General features: G+C 37.4%; 1 protein-coding gene across 2 annotated transcripts in view; it reads left to right on the top strand.

Annotated features, from left to right (window-relative positions):
• ADGRL4 (adhesion G protein-coupled receptor L4) overlaps positions 1-15,520 on the top strand; it is a 75,762-nt gene that overhangs the window by 41,900 nt on the left and 18,342 nt on the right. For both annotated transcript variants that reach the window (XM_009565431.2, XM_054072733.1), the window contains 10 exons: positions 3,333-3,488; positions 4,005-4,075; positions 5,515-5,688; positions 5,777-5,960; positions 8,019-8,135; positions 9,263-9,456; positions 11,022-11,192; positions 12,709-12,912; positions 13,930-14,150; positions 14,245-14,311. In XM_009565431.2, coding sequence (XP_009563726.2) covers positions 3,333-3,488; positions 4,005-4,075; positions 5,515-5,688; positions 5,777-5,960; positions 8,019-8,135; positions 9,263-9,456; positions 11,022-11,192; positions 12,709-12,912; positions 13,930-14,150; positions 14,245-14,311 — 1,559 coding nt within the window. The remainder of the gene's footprint in view (positions 1-3,332; positions 3,489-4,004; positions 4,076-5,514; positions 5,689-5,776; positions 5,961-8,018; positions 8,136-9,262; positions 9,457-11,021; positions 11,193-12,708; positions 12,913-13,929; positions 14,151-14,244; positions 14,312-15,520) is intronic.

Genomic DNA, 15,520 nt, shown 5'->3' with positions numbered 1-15,520 from the left:
ATTTGTTTTGAATATTTACTAAAAGGCCAGGGCTTTTTTCGGAGCTGTGGCAAATGTTCTTCTGTTTAAAAAGCTGCTCTTCTTCAACCTTTGCTCAGGAATGTTGTCTGTGAAGACTGCTCGCACAAGCCCTGGCAGCCCAGTCCTGCTTCCACAGCAGATCAAGGAGGATGGTTTGAGATCCTTGCCCCCAAAGCTCCAGTAAAATTGGATTGCTGAAAGCACTGACAAGCTGTTATCCATGTGCGGTCCAACAATTGCATTTTTGGTTAAAAAGGCACAACTGCAAAATATAAAGAAACAAAAACCTACAGCTACTGCACATAGTATTTCAAAGCAGGGACTTAAAAGCAGTGTTCTTGCAACCGTTACAAATTGTTGGCTGCCCCTGACAGTCTCCTTCGTCTGAAAAAGATATGAAGTTGATTAGTACCTTGCAAGATCAGGCATATTGCCTTTTAATTTTGTCATCCAATTTTTTTTTTGTTTTCTCCAGGAAACACTAAATTAGGTAGACGTGATATGGACTCATTCCATATGAACTACTTGACTGCAGAAAGTCTATTTGCATATACTAGACAGGTCTATCAGACCTTAAATAGCCATCCTGTTGCCAGAGATGTGCCTTGGTGCTGGAGTTTCTGCTGCTGCTTTGGAAAATCCAGACTTCTCATTAAGACCTCCATAACACTTAATATCTGACATAATTATATAAGGAAGGGTAGTTTGAATGACTGCCCAATAATGACAAATAAATAATTTATCAAAATAAACATTCATGAAAGGCAAATTATCATAATAATTTTCAAATAGTTGCACCAGTAAATCACATGGAAACCTGGTACTTAGCAATGGTAGTCTGGAAAGTATTCAAATGTTTATTTATTTATAAGTCATTGTAAGTTTTAGCAAAGCTCGTTGTCTGTTGTTGGTGTTTTAGCACTGCATTACATGCTGAGTATCTTGTTAAGATGTACATGTCCTTCTCTGTGTAGCTGACAAGGCCAAAGAAATCTTTGGAATAAGACTGATGTGTGCTCTTGCTATGCAAACTGCTATTGTCATGGTTTTCAGCCTTGCCACTTCACTTGATTCAAAGTTTATTCTGTTTTACAGAGTCACACAACAGGGCACTGGCAGGCACCCACTTGGTTCAAAAAGAGCTTTATAATTTCCTGATGTGAGGGGTTATTTGAATGCCATGAGTAAGAACTTTAGCCTTATGTCTTTAAATGACAGAATTTAATTATAAGGCAGCCTGTGTGTAGCACGATATCATGCTTTTTTCCCCCCTGTCCTCTTCTTCACTTTTGCCAGATTCATTGTTGTATGACATCGTCAGCTCTGTGACTATGAATACTGAGGTCACAGTAACCGTACAAATACAGACAATGTAAAACTCAACTCATTCAAGAGAAACGTTTAGGACGTTAAATATGGAAACAAACTATTGCCCTAATGAAGATAATGATAATTTTTCCTTGTACTGTAAACGTCAATGCTTGCGCCCGTCTATTCAAATACAGCCTCCTTGGTGGCTCACTGAAGAACTGAGGTGGTTGCACCATGGAAGGTGAATGCACTTCCAGACCCACCTCATCTTCCTGCCTGGACCATGCAGGAGTCTGAATGTCTTTCATTGTGAGCCTTTAAACTCCAGGCTTAAAACACAGTATTTCAAGTGCAAATCAGAGGCCCTGCTCAGTAAGGGAAAGTGAGATGGAATCTCTACTATCTCCTTGAATCCCAGGAAGACTTGTAGAATTACAAGCAGAGGAAAGGGGGCTGAGGAATTAAGCACAAAACAGCAAAAAAATGTGAGGATTCAGAAACTGTTTGGATAGTCTCTTAAAAGTTGATATGCATTTTACAGTTGCCCTGTATAAAAACGAAAAAACAAACAGACAAACCAAATCATTTATATGATCATTTATAGAGGCTCCATTTCCATTAATAAAGAATGTTCTATGACGTTACCAAAAATGCTGTCCAACTAGGCAGATAGCTCCTAGGTATCCTTCAGACTTCTTTCTGCATTTCCTAGATATATCCACAGGCACCCAAAGCACCTTTCTACTCTTCCACGACTCTGTTCCTCTTTCACGTATATTATTGTTCTTTTTTGTTAAAATACTTTTCGAAAACCACCAACAATTGTGTGTTAAGAGTGCAAAAATATTTCCTGTATTCTAATGGTGCATTTCCAACACCACTGTATCTTCTTTCTATCTGTCCTTAACAGCCACCTGGCTGCACAGAGGCCTTCTATCAAATCAAAGAAAGGCTATTCTCTTCCGCTCGTTGGTAAATCAGTTCTCTGTCTTCACTGATTTCTTTCCCAAATTCAGCGTCATGCCAGTTTGAAACTTAGGTTGCCTTCCTCTGCAGTTCACCCATTCAGTTCTCTTTAAATCTGCTCATGTATCACTTCTTCACTATTCAACTCTTTTCTTCATATATACCTGTCCCAAAGCTCTTTGCTCTTTTCTCCCTTCCAGTACAGCATTTCACAGTCCATTATTTCATTCTTCAGAATTATTTGGTATTGTTCCCAGTTTGCTTTCTCCCATGAGTTATTTGATCTTTATCCTCAGCCAACCAAATAATGCAAAATAATCCCTATTCCAGCTAGAGAGTTAGTACCTAGCTCTCCTAAATTGATCGGTTCATGGATTCCCTTACCGGAATTTATCAGTTTTACTCTTGGACCCTGCCCCACTCAGTTACTGAACACGTCTACCTAATGGCAAATTATTTAGAAGCACAAAAGCCGTTTTAGGCAAATGCAATTTAAATGTGGATTAAAAAAAACTAAAAAAAAAGACATGCCAAGCACTTTAAAGGGCACAGAGCTTAAATCTTAGATTAACGAGATGGATTTCGGATCTTTTGTAGCATCTTTTTAAAGCTGTGACTTAAAAGAAAAGGCTGCATTTTTCTTTCTCTTTTCTGACTGAATCATAAGGCTGAGAAAATCTATTTAGTCTAATCTCTGGAAAATGGATTTCGGATGATTTGCATCATGCTGAGCATTTTGTTGTGATAGAATTAGTATTTTAACTCGTTTCAAAACATGAACAATTCAGTGCTATATAGTAATAAAAGTGGTGATATAAAAATATGATCAATTATGATTTGTTCTTCTAATCCTTAAGTATTATAATTGGCAGGGGCTTTGTCATGAAGTTTGCTTTCTTAGTTTTTGCTTTTTTTTATTCCATGAAATTTTATTGTGAAACCGCTTGCAGTGTGCAGGGCTATTATCAACAAAGCAGCAAGGTGTTAGTCTGTAAATACTTAATAAAGAATTCAATTTCTCACGATATTTGCAGATGTAGATGAGTGCAGCAATGAAGGAACTGTTGCCTGTGGAGATCATGCAAAATGTGAAAACGTGGATGGAGGGTTTAACTGCTCCTGTAAGGAAGGTTATCAACCATCCACAGGAAAATTGCAGTTTAAGCCAAATGATGGCACTTCCTGCCAAGGTACATGATATTATAAAGGTTTATGTGTTATTACAGAGCTATGTCTTCTGAGAAACCCACCAGTGCCTCTTTATCTTCAGTTAGCTTAATCAGCGAGACATCAAAAAGAGGAAAGGCAGTGGCGTCTACATTTCTGGAGAATAGAATCATTTTGTGAATGTATTTTTGCTAAACAGTGTGATGAGATCCCTTTGAAATAATGGGTACCCCCTCATAGTTGTCAGATTCGTGCTTCTCTCTAAAGTTGAGCTGTCTCTTAACTTCATCTATGGAAGACCTAAGGAAAGGGGCCAAATTCTTTCTGGGAGTAAAACAAAAGCTAAGAGTCCGCTCCAGTGCTGTAACTTTGGCCAAGATAATGTTTTACAGTTTGGGAATGGCATGCTTTGTCTTATATGCATAAATTCAGAATGCTGGTGGTTTGGGGAATTGCTTAGACGAGAGCTTTTACAATGAGTGTATATTGAGCGTTGATTAAATTACAATATATAATTAGATTCTTTTTAATTTCTACAGAAAATCCGAAGGCCAAGTGCGAGTTATACAAAGACTGTATAACTGAACATATTAATAGAACTTTAGCTGGAGTAAGTAGCATCGTTTTTTAGATTAATTTCCAAATCCTTTAATTGTTTCTGTTTGAAACTGTGATTTCAATTATAATGTTTCTTAAGGAGCTTTTAACAAATGCTTGAAGCATACAATTGAACTTAAGCATGTTTACAGAAGTCCTTTTAATAATTTCATATTATTTGAACTGGGTTGTATGTTCAAATCATGATAATAACTTGCTGGGAATCTGTGTGTTCTGTTTCCAGCCAAGTGAGTCATGATGCATGAAAAATTCAGAAGTGTGGTAATCACTCAGCTGTTTCTGTAATTTCTGAAGTTACACGTTGCTGCATTTACTGATGTGCAATTATTTGCTTGTTCAGAGTGAAAGGCAGCAAGATAGCTTACAAAAGTAATGTCAACAAATGACAAAATAGAAAATGGAGCAATAGCATTCTGGGATGCTGGTGTATTTACTCCTCAAAGCATAGTATGTAAAGTCATATAGAATTTATAGACTCAACAACTCTGGACTCGATTTTTTTTTCACCAGAAGCAGCAATTCCTAAAGGAAATTTTAGAAATATCAATGATTTCAGTATTCAGTAGTCTACAGCTAAAGTATTGTCTAATTTAGAAGGATAAATGAAACATAACCATAAACAAATTAAAACCAATACCATATGTCTACATTTTAGCCTAGTTTTTAGCCTGTGTTCTAGTTCTATTTAGTTGCATTCGAAGTCAAAACAGGATCCATAAGAGTTGGTCAGCAGCAGAAACTATGCATCTTATAAAATCAGGTGTTGGGGTGGTTTTTTAATGGATAAAATCTCATTAGCGTTCAGTATCATGAAGTAAGAATTCTTTTCTTATTCAGCTGTGAGATTGAAACTTGCAATCTTCATCACCATCTCATCTTCCCTAGATTATTACCTTTTAAACTAATTGTTTTATGTAAGTGCATTTAGCAGTTCATAAACTGAAGCGTTGAAGGTGAAACAGGCAGTACACTTTCACTAAACTACATGCTTTATAATCTGCATTTGGAAAAAGCAACCGTGTACTGCCCATCTGCTCCCATCTCTTCAGCTAAAATTTAACAGAAGAGTCCACAGAGTAACGATATCACTGATATTTAATTATTTTTGAAGAACATTTACCAGTTCATTTTGGAGCATTAGGATAAAGAAAACTGAGCTGCAGTAGTTAAAAAAAAAAAAAAAGAAAAGTGTAATGATAGTACATGACTTTGTTTTTAATCATAGTTGCTTGTTAGGGTTATACCACATGAGTAGCATCTTCACTTTATAGGTGAACCTGTTGATTTAAATAGTGCCTCATTTTATGCACAAGCATCTTAAAAGCCAGTATGTCAATTCACAGAAACCAGTCATTGGCATTGGATTTACTTTTACTTACAGAAATGTGACTTTGCCCGTTTCATTAAGACACAAATTCTTGTCTTTTTCAGATGAGTCATTTAAAAACACCCCTGGAGATGCTGCAAGAAATTAATAAGAATACTTTGGGACCGCTTTTACCTGTAGATGTGATTTCATATGTAGAAGCACTGTCTTACTCATCGCTGAATACCATGCATTCCTCTGTTTCTGACGATGAAGCGCTTCGTAATACAACCATTAATGTGAGGGGATCAAACCTTAAAGTGGGGATTTTCTGCCTCTGCAAATAGCTTATGACACTACTTTTTAAAAATATTCTTTTATTTACAGGTTTTGGTTAACACCGTGAATAATTTCTTACAAAAAGACAAAATTACAGTCTGGGAAGCTCTTCCCGTAGATAACCAAAGACAGAGCCTGACTAAGCTGCTGCATACAGCAGAGCAAGCGACACTTCTCGTGTCGCAGAACTTCAAGAAGACAACCCAGCTAGATGCTAACGCAAGTGACATAGGTAAGATAAAGAAAATTAATCTAGGGTTTACTTTAGATGTGATTTACAGTAAGGCGTTTTCGCCACATTTATGAAGATTAGAAACGGTGTCATGTGAAACACACAGGTGTTAATTTGTACAAGTTTCATAACTAACACCTAAATTCCAGTGTAGGTATCATAATTTTCGAAGATTGAACCCAGAAAAAATGTGAGTAGCTGTGAGAAGTTGTCTTTTAGAATCTCTTTCAATCTCTCGTTATAGTCACACTGAGTCTGGATATACCTTATATGCTCAAAATTATCCCATGCATCTTATAAGCACAAAACCACCAGTGGAATGAAAATTGGTTTAGACAAATTTGCTTTATACAGATTTTTTTTTACTCTTCTTTTGTTCAGTGAAGGTATCATAAATTAACTTGGAATAAGGATTGCACCTGGTGAGTTCAATCTTGCATGGCTTTCTTTTCAAAGTTCTCATTTTCAGAGGAATTTCAGAGAAGGAGAATTGGTTAGTCCCAACTACACCACTTTGCTCTCCTACCTTACCCCTGTCTGCTGGTATCTTCACAACAATTCTTCCTGATTTTCTTCTGGTAATAATAGTTTTACCATTTCTTCAATGGGAGCAGAGTAAGGCTAATACCAGCTGCTTCTGAAAATTCTAAGAAATCATTGCAGATTCCTTCGGCAAAGACCACTTTCATTTTGTTTTTTCTGAATGCACTCGAACTGCATATGGCCTGATTTCTTATTTTAGATTCCATACAGTCTTTCAGTGCCTCTTTCTGGTATATAGTTTTATAAGATAAGCTGATGACAAAGATTCCTCCTTTGGTCCCGGGGCAGGTCAAACCACCTGTTCATCCGTCACCTTTCTGGAACTAACTTAGCAAGAGTAATGACAAATTAGGGAGGGATTTGTGGCCGAGGAGCTGAGGCTATGAAACTGAAGAAGAGAGAGGATTTGGGGACAGCCTTTGGTGGCAGTGTCAGACCACGGTGACAAAAAAAAGCTGATGGAGAGAATGGGAGGAATTTCCTTGTTGAAAGGTCACTGAATTTTTGTCTTGCTTTTGTTCTAAAACGGGAAACTGTAAGAGCTTTTTTTCCAAATTGACCCCAAATACTAAGATTTTTATTATTGTGTTTGAACATGAATATTTTTTTCACAGGGGTCATGTGCCCCATACATCTATTTTGGGTTAAGACATGCAATATTACCACTGTCTCTCCGCTGCTTTTTACGGTGCAAGCCCTTGAACCACAAGCTTTTCAAAACTCCAGCCACAGAAAACTATTTCTTACGCCCTGACAAACATTTTCTGACAGCTGGTCTATTGAATAGCTCATATTATTTTTGTGTGCTGCGCTATAAGCAATGCAGATGGTCTAGCTTAGTGATATTCCTCCATCAGTCAAGTTTCAGATTTGTTGTTTTGTTTTTAAAAAAAGGCCTGATTGACTTTTTTTTTTGTTTCCATCCTGGGTGATTGAAACTCAGCAGCATAATGAACCAAGTAAAGAGCTCAATGTCCTCTAATGTAGTTTTTGTCCCGAGGGGTGACGCTTGTTTGTTTGTTTTTTGACAAGACACATCATTATTTCATGGTGCAATGTGCATTTGGTAGCATGGATAGATAACTATAAAATATATACTTTTCAAAAATTGGCTTTTATCAAATGTTACTATTCAGTAGAGAATTTTATGCTTTGCTTTTTATAATTGTGATTTGTGGTCCCTTTCAGAAATGCATTTTTAATAAAGCAATAGCTCTTCCTAAAGTAACCTACATTATTCTTTCCAGTGCCTAATTTAATGCAAGGTAAATAAAAGACTATATTTCTCATGGAAAGGGTAAAAAGTATGAAAGCAAAATGTACGCATGAAAATACAAAACATAGAGGTTTGAGCAAACATGCTATATTAATAGCATTTTTCTTGAAATATTTGGCACAATGATATATTCTTAAAATTCACAGTAATTATGAAATCCAGTAGCACATTTATTAACCCAACTGTAAGTTATGGTAATGGATCTGTGATTTGTACAGTATTTTTTATTTATTTTGCAGCGCTCAAGGTTTTTGCTTTTGATGCACATCACATGAAACACATTCACCCTCATGTATACACAGGGGGAGATTACATAAAGATCTCTCCAAAGAAGAGAGAGGAATTTCATCCCAATGGTAAGATACAAAGTTTACATATTAAGTGGTTAATAAGCACATTGGATAGATTTTAGTGACTAGTAAATAACAAAATACGTGTTTTATCAAGACTGAGCTTCAACCCTGCTCACTACAGAATAGTCAAGGTATTTTAATCACCATCTCTCCCACCACTTTAGTGTCTCAAGACTGATATTTCTAACGCTTCCAAAGGCACAGGGAGTATCTGGACAGTTTTAACACTGGATATTGGTACCAGAGACCTGAGTTTTATCCTTTTCTCAGCTGTAGATCTGCTGTGTGACTTTGGACTGACCTCTTCAGCTCTTTGAATGTGTTACTCCATTTCCAAAAAATCACTGCACTTTTCTATTTAGAGAGTAGCTCACTGGAAGAAGAACATTTGTTCTTCAGTACCAAAACCAGCAAAGCCTAGATCTTGGTTTGGACCTCAAAATGCTACAAAAATGGTTTACAACTACTGCCATCACTGAAAATAAATAAATGTGTTTAAACAGCTCTGGAATTAAACCTCCTAGCCTAATAAACATAGAAAAGATGTTTTAAGTCTTAATCTTCCAGCTAATATGAATCTCGCCATCTATCAGTGCCTAAAAATGTGTTTATCTCAGTGCCATGGAGATACCTGGTAGGGAGAAAAAGCATTACTTTTTTTGGTAAGCAGTGTACTGCTCTTAATATCCTGTTTGATTTCTTTTTTCCCTACGTGTCTTCTCCACTGTAATGGAAATCAAAGCAAGCCAGGTATTTCACAGAGGTCCAGTATTTACCTCAAGTCTGACTCATTTTAGTTTGAGGCTTGGCACCACTTGTGTAGCCAATTGCAGAACAGCAAGAAGTATATATTACTCTTGAAAAAATATATATGTATATACCTAATTAGAATTTCAAATGCGAACACACATTTTTATTTCTAATGGCAGTTACATTGTTTTAAATAAAGCTATATTTCATTGTCTCTAAAACATTTTTATAAGAATTCCACAAAGATTCCGTACGTTTTGCATATTTTATGCCACAGCAGTAATAACGTCTATTGTTTATTGTTTCCTTAAATGTCTTCAATTTAGTTCTTTTCTAAAAGAAACCAACAAGCTACTAAACATGGTCTGTTTGATTGATAGGCACAGTTGCAGTTGTCTTTCTGCGGTATAGCAATATTGGCTCTTTGCTTTCATCACCTAAAAACCACTCCTCGAAAGATACTTCAGAGCAGAGACAGACAGTAAGCTCATCAGTCATAGCTGTTGCAATTAGCTCAAATCCACCTACACTCTATGAGCTTGAGAAAATAACATTTACCTTAAAGTATACTAAGGTAAGGGGCTTTTTATTCTAAACTTCAAATAAAACAAAACGATAGCTAATTATTTTCTGTGATGTAACCATGCCTGCGCTGTGTGATATATGGAGACGTGATTCTATTGTCTGCTGATGTGAATGTAATCTTGTTAGAGAACGAGATGACAGTCTCATCCTGAGTGCGATGTACTAAACATGATGCAGCTGAAAAGTGTTATGAGACTCATACAAGTGCAACATCACCATCTTTGATGGGTTGCGGTATGAATAAAATGTAGGTGTCTGAACCAGAGGCTATTACAGGATCCCGAAGATTCTGTAGTTGGGAGGGGTTTTTTTGAAAGTTTATCGGATGGTTAAAAAGGAAATGCTTCCAAATTCCTGCAAAAAGTAGCAGCGAGGAGTTAATAGCAGAAGCTAAAGGTTTGCAACTTTATTATTTCTGAAATCTGAATGCGTTAATATAAAACAGAGTTTTATTACCAGTATACGTATGAGACCTTATTACTGTATACAACCACCTGAAAGAAGGTTGAGGAGAGGAGGGAGCTGGGCTCTTCTCCCAAGTGACTGAGGACAGGACAAGGGGGAATGGTCTGGAGCTCAGCCAGGGGAGGTTCAGGCTGGATATCATAAAAAAAAATTTAAGGGAAAGAGTGATCAGGCACTGCAACAGCTGCCCAGGGAGGGGGTCGAGTCACCTTCCCTGGAGGTGTTTAAGGAACGGGTGGATGAAGTGCTGAGGGACATGGTTTAGGGAGTGTTAGGAATGGTTGGACTCGATGATCCGGTGGGTCCTTTCCAACCTGGTGATTCTATGATTCTATATGTTTTGCTGACTTCACTTATATATGAAGAATCATCTTCCATGCCAAAAAGAATTATCAGAATCATAACAAAACGAGACTCTGTAGGGAGGTGGGCAGTGGGGATAGGTGTTATGCAGCTTTTACATTCATTATTTGCCTTCTAATATTTGAGCTAGAGATCAATGTTATATAAATTTGCATATATTTATACCGCATCCAGTACAGCAGGGACCTTATCTGTGACTGGTGTTAGTGAGCACTAGCTGTAATAAATAATGCTAATGGTCTTATTCGTCGCCGTCGTCGCACCTGATGTAGCAGGTGTGAGATGACCCTGGCTTTCTCCCAGATTGCTCTGTAAAACGCACAGAATAAGTCTCAATTTTTAAACTGCTCATTTGGAAGGGACTATGAGCAGGACAAGCAATGTGGCTGTAACCTTGGGGTTTAGTCCATGTTCAGCAGGTGCGGGGGTATATTTAATAATGTTTTCAGTAGGTAAAAATTCAACACCTTTGCAAGTGCCAGAAGGGTTCAGTAATCTGATTAGTTTACATGTTTGGTGGGGTGTTAGCTGTGTGGATAAAATGCTTCTATCCTAGCTATGTTTTAATTGCTTGGAACTGGCCTTGAAGAGTGTCCTTTTTGTTTCCCAACCTTCCAAAGGTAACAAAAAAATTATAATGAATTGTGCTGGCTAACGTAAGAAAGGTCTCTTGATGGGAAATAGCCTGTCCTTTGCCATCAGTAAAACATCTTGTTTCTGTTCCAGACTGCAGATAAAGATATTAAATGTGCATTTTGGAACTACTCAGCAGACACAATGAACGGCAACTGGGCTACAGAAGGCTGTGAGCTGACGCATTCCAACTCCACTCATATCTCATGCAAATGTAATCATCTGACTCATTTTGCTGTTTTGATGTCCTCAGGTGGCTCTGTTGTAAGTGCTATTTTAATTTAGTGTTTTACCTAATACATTCTCCCGTCTTCATTCCTTATGTTTTTATTTTGGTGCAACTTCTGTACTTTTCCCCCTTTCGGTTGTCTCTTGTTTTTGTTCAGCAAACACACAATTTATTGTGCACAGAGCAAACAAAATTCCTCCCATATGTGTTTGAATTTCCTTATGTCCTTTCTGCAGTATTACAGAGCACTGATGCAGCAAAGTATCTTGTTCCAAACGCACAGTCTGTTGTGCTTATTTTTGGTGCATTGCTTTTAATTTTAAATCCCATTTTAAGGCTGCTGTGGGATTTAACTGGCATTCATTGGTGGTCAGTAACCATATGGCCCTGAATTTCTCTCGCACAAAACTTTGCCACCCATTTGTCTAACCTTGGCATCTACAAATCTGCTTTAAATTCTCTCCGAAGAGTTTGCAACAGCATAGTCAATTTGGAGTTTATGACTATTAAATGTGGATGTTCGTGGCTAGCACAAAATCATGAGAATGACCACTCAGTTTATGTCCTTCTTATATTAAGAGGCCCCATAGGTCTCCAGGGTCTATGCGGGGGTTTGCAGGAGCTCGGATCCTGCCTCAGGAGGCAGCTTTATAAGGTATCAGAACAGACAGTAAGCAGAATATTAGCATGAATATACTGTATTGAGACAGTTCTCTCACACTGTGAGTTTCACGCTGATAGAGGCTGTTTCCTGGTTGCTAAATAGCATCCTAAGTCTTCAGTTCAAATTTAAAACCTTTGCAGGCAGTTATATAGTTATTTTGAAAAGGAAAGCTGGGAGGAGATAAATCTCTGGTCCTTTATTTAGGAAAAAAAACACCTACTTGATACATTTTATGGTCAGCTGAATACTATTCTTATGCTGACGCTCACTTGTGTATTTGTATTTGAGATTCTTTGTGCAAATACCAAGCAGGAAATGTAACTGTGTCCTTATACAGAAAATATTCACATCCAATATTAAAATAGCCTGTGTTTCTTTGGAGAACGTTCACGTTGCATGTCTGGAATAGCATCTGAAATGATTGTTATTTCAGAGTCTTGTTATAATCATGTTGGAAATTCAGCAAGACGGTTATTCGATTTTGCTTATCTAACTCACTGATGTGATAAGTTCTTTTGCATTATAAAATGTTCATGTCACTAATATATGTCCTACTGCCAGTGTATTTGTTATTCACTAAAATGATCTGATTTTTAAAATCATATTAGGAGATACTGATGTTAATAAAAATATTTGTTAAGAAATACCAGAAAATGCAAGAGCAAAAATGTTTATAATTCATTACTAATTTTCCCTAGAATTGTATCTGTCTCACAAAAAAACCCAATACTTTTTCGATTATCCAAAACGTACATTTGCAGTGAAACTCTACAAACAGTTTTGATTAATATTTTGTAGAAAATAACAGGACTGTCTTATAGAATGAGGTATTTCTTAAGTGGGTACAAAGCTATTTTTTTAAATATTATATTATAATTTTCCCCCAGGGTGTTACAAATTATAACATTCTTACAAGAATCACTCAGCTTGGAATAATTATTTCGTTGATTTGCCTCTCCATGTGCATTTTTACCTTCTGGTTCTTCAGTGAAATACAGAGCACTAGAACGACTATTCACAAAAACCTCTGCTGCAGCCTTTTCCTGGCAGAACTTATTTTTCTCATTGGAATTAATATGAACAGTAATAAGGTGGGTAGTTTTCACTTGTACCTTGATTTTGTGTTGTAAAGTAAATAGGCAGTATACGTTATGCTCTTCCATCTGCTTCCAGTGTTTCCTAGTATTGGTATGAAGATTCTAGTGACACTGGCTTCCCAGTCCAAGAACAGGAAATATTAAATGGTCATTAAAAAAGTAGGACCTTTATCTGAGCTGGTGGATATTAACTGTGCTCTTAGGGCTTCTTTTAAACTTTATCACCTTAACTGAGGCTGTGGCCTCAATGCGTTTAAGCGTTTTCACTTTTCCCATGAATTCGGATGCTGTACAAATCCACAGAGGTGGCTCTTTGGGTGACAATTTTCCCTAAAAGCCAAGGCCAGAGCTGCAATCCCGAGCTGGCATTTCAGGCATTGACTAGAGGACCCTTTTCACTTCTATATGTGAGGTCTTAATCTCTCACCGTTATATGTTGTAAAAGCTGGGCTCTTGGGTTTTGCCTCCCAGATTATTTTTAGGAAATTAAATTATGCATAAATCATCCAAATACCCTTATTCTAAGCAGCTGCATAGGATTTAAAACTACTTGAAAAAATATGAGCTGCTATCCCTCATGTAACACTCCAGTACTGATTGATTGAGAAACATAGTTCTGAAAACACTTTGTAGTGACAAAAGCTATTTCAGAAATAATTCCTTGCGATGCGTAATGACATTGTTATGAAAATTATAGAAAAGAACTTTGTCTAGACCAGGAAAACATACAGTCTACTCGGCTGTAACTACGGGACCAATCTTGTCAATTTGTTTATGTAGTTTTTCTGGGAAGACGTGCACCAATTTTAAATGTTGAACGTCGTCTCTTTATTTCACTAATTGCTACAGAAGACACGAAGGAGCAAGTGTGCTTGCGAGTGTCGAGCAAGTTCTAGTCAATCAGCACTACACCTGGGCAGCTGGACCACCGTTGCTGTGCATATGCTGTTATTTTACTATAAGACATACTAATAGAATTATGACTCTTGCTTTCTCTGATTGAATTTCTAGCTCTTCTGTTCAATTACTGCTGGATTACTCCATTATTTCCTTCTAGCTGCTTTTGCATGGATGTGCATTGAAGGTATTCACCTCTACCTTATCGTTGTGGGAGTCATCTACAACAAGGGTTTCTTGCACAAGAATTTCTATGTCTTTGGCTATGTCAGCCCAGCTGTGGTTGTTGGAATCTCGGCTGCACTGGGATACAAGTACTATGGCACTACAGAAGTGTAAGTTGCAGTTTCTGTGTCCAAATCAACATACCTAAGGATGCAGTAGTCACAATAGCACATTTCAAGGCATTTTCTGCTGTTTGCTTTTCAGATGTTGGCTCAGCACAAAGAATAACTTTATATGGAGCTTTATAGGACCAGCATGTCTAATAATTCTCGTAAGTATAATTTTCATTTTTTATTGTAGTGCATAAAAACGATAATAAAAGGTGTTTAATAATCACCCACCCATTGCCAACATAGCTGTGAGTGCTAATTATAGGGCAGAATTGGCTAATTTAGACCTTTTTATAGTGCCTCTAAATTATTTATATGCTGTGCATCTAAATACTTTACTAGCCTGAATAATGACCATTTGACAAAAAAAAAGCTCAATATAAGATTAGAGCTTTTTTTTTTTTTGCTTGCTTGCTTTTAACACAATGGTTTGAGAAATTCTGTGAAGCATTTCTGGTATCTTTGTATGTCGTTGGCATCTCAGCATAGCTCGGCAGGAGGTGTACACAGACACTATCCTAGCAGACAGATAATCTGTTTTTTTCAAATGTTCTGTGACTTAATCTCTTATCAGCGATCAGTCATCTTTGTAAGATTAGACTGTCATCTTTATGGTTTTATCACTCGCATGTACCCTGTCATCATCAAAGCTATTTTAAACTAAATTGCGACGTCAGAGAAAAGAACCCACTATTTCACATGGGCAGACAAGTCAAGTATTGATAGCCCTATTTCAGCTGTGAAGAGGGCCTTTTTAATTCTTATTGGAAGTGGTTTCAAACCTGCAAATTTGGCAGGTATTATATGTTCAATTCTGAATCGAGATGTTTTTGGTGCCTCGGGAGCGTTTCTAAGTGCTATAAAGTTTAACAAACCATTCCAATTGTAATGGGGCATTATTGTCTGACTGGGTTGACAGTGATCTGGCAATAGCTGGAGCTAACAGGAGGAGAAGGTACAATGGTGAGGCCTTGTGACATCTGTGGTCAAGTCAGTTATAATCCTTTGTTGTTTTTTAAGCTCTTCAGTGCTAAATGTGAGGATTTGTAAAGAGGAAGAAGCGGCAGAGCCTAACACATAAGAGATGATAGTAGAACAGTTTTATTTCAACTCATTAGCCATTTCAAAGGTGAATAAACTATCAGGTAGAATTCTGGTCAAATTCCACCCAAAATTCCTGCTGTAGATTGGGGACAGGCTGGGAGCAACCTGCCAGATGCAACTGCAGGATGATGCCTATCCGTCTCACCCTCTTGACACACAGGTGACCTCAAGAGGCAGGGCACCGTAACCTTCCTTGGCTGGGTGCTTCTGGGGTCAGATGGCCCTGACAACCTACGGGTTACTATGATAAAACAAAATCATGGGGA

Source organism: Cuculus canorus, chromosome 8, assembly GCF_017976375.1.
Source record: "Cuculus canorus isolate bCucCan1 chromosome 8, bCucCan1.pri, whole genome shotgun sequence".
NCBI lineage: Eukaryota > Metazoa > Chordata > Aves > Cuculiformes > Cuculidae > Cuculus > Cuculus canorus.
Note: the sequence above shows the minus strand (reverse complement) of the source record. Positions and strands in the feature narration are given on the sequence as shown.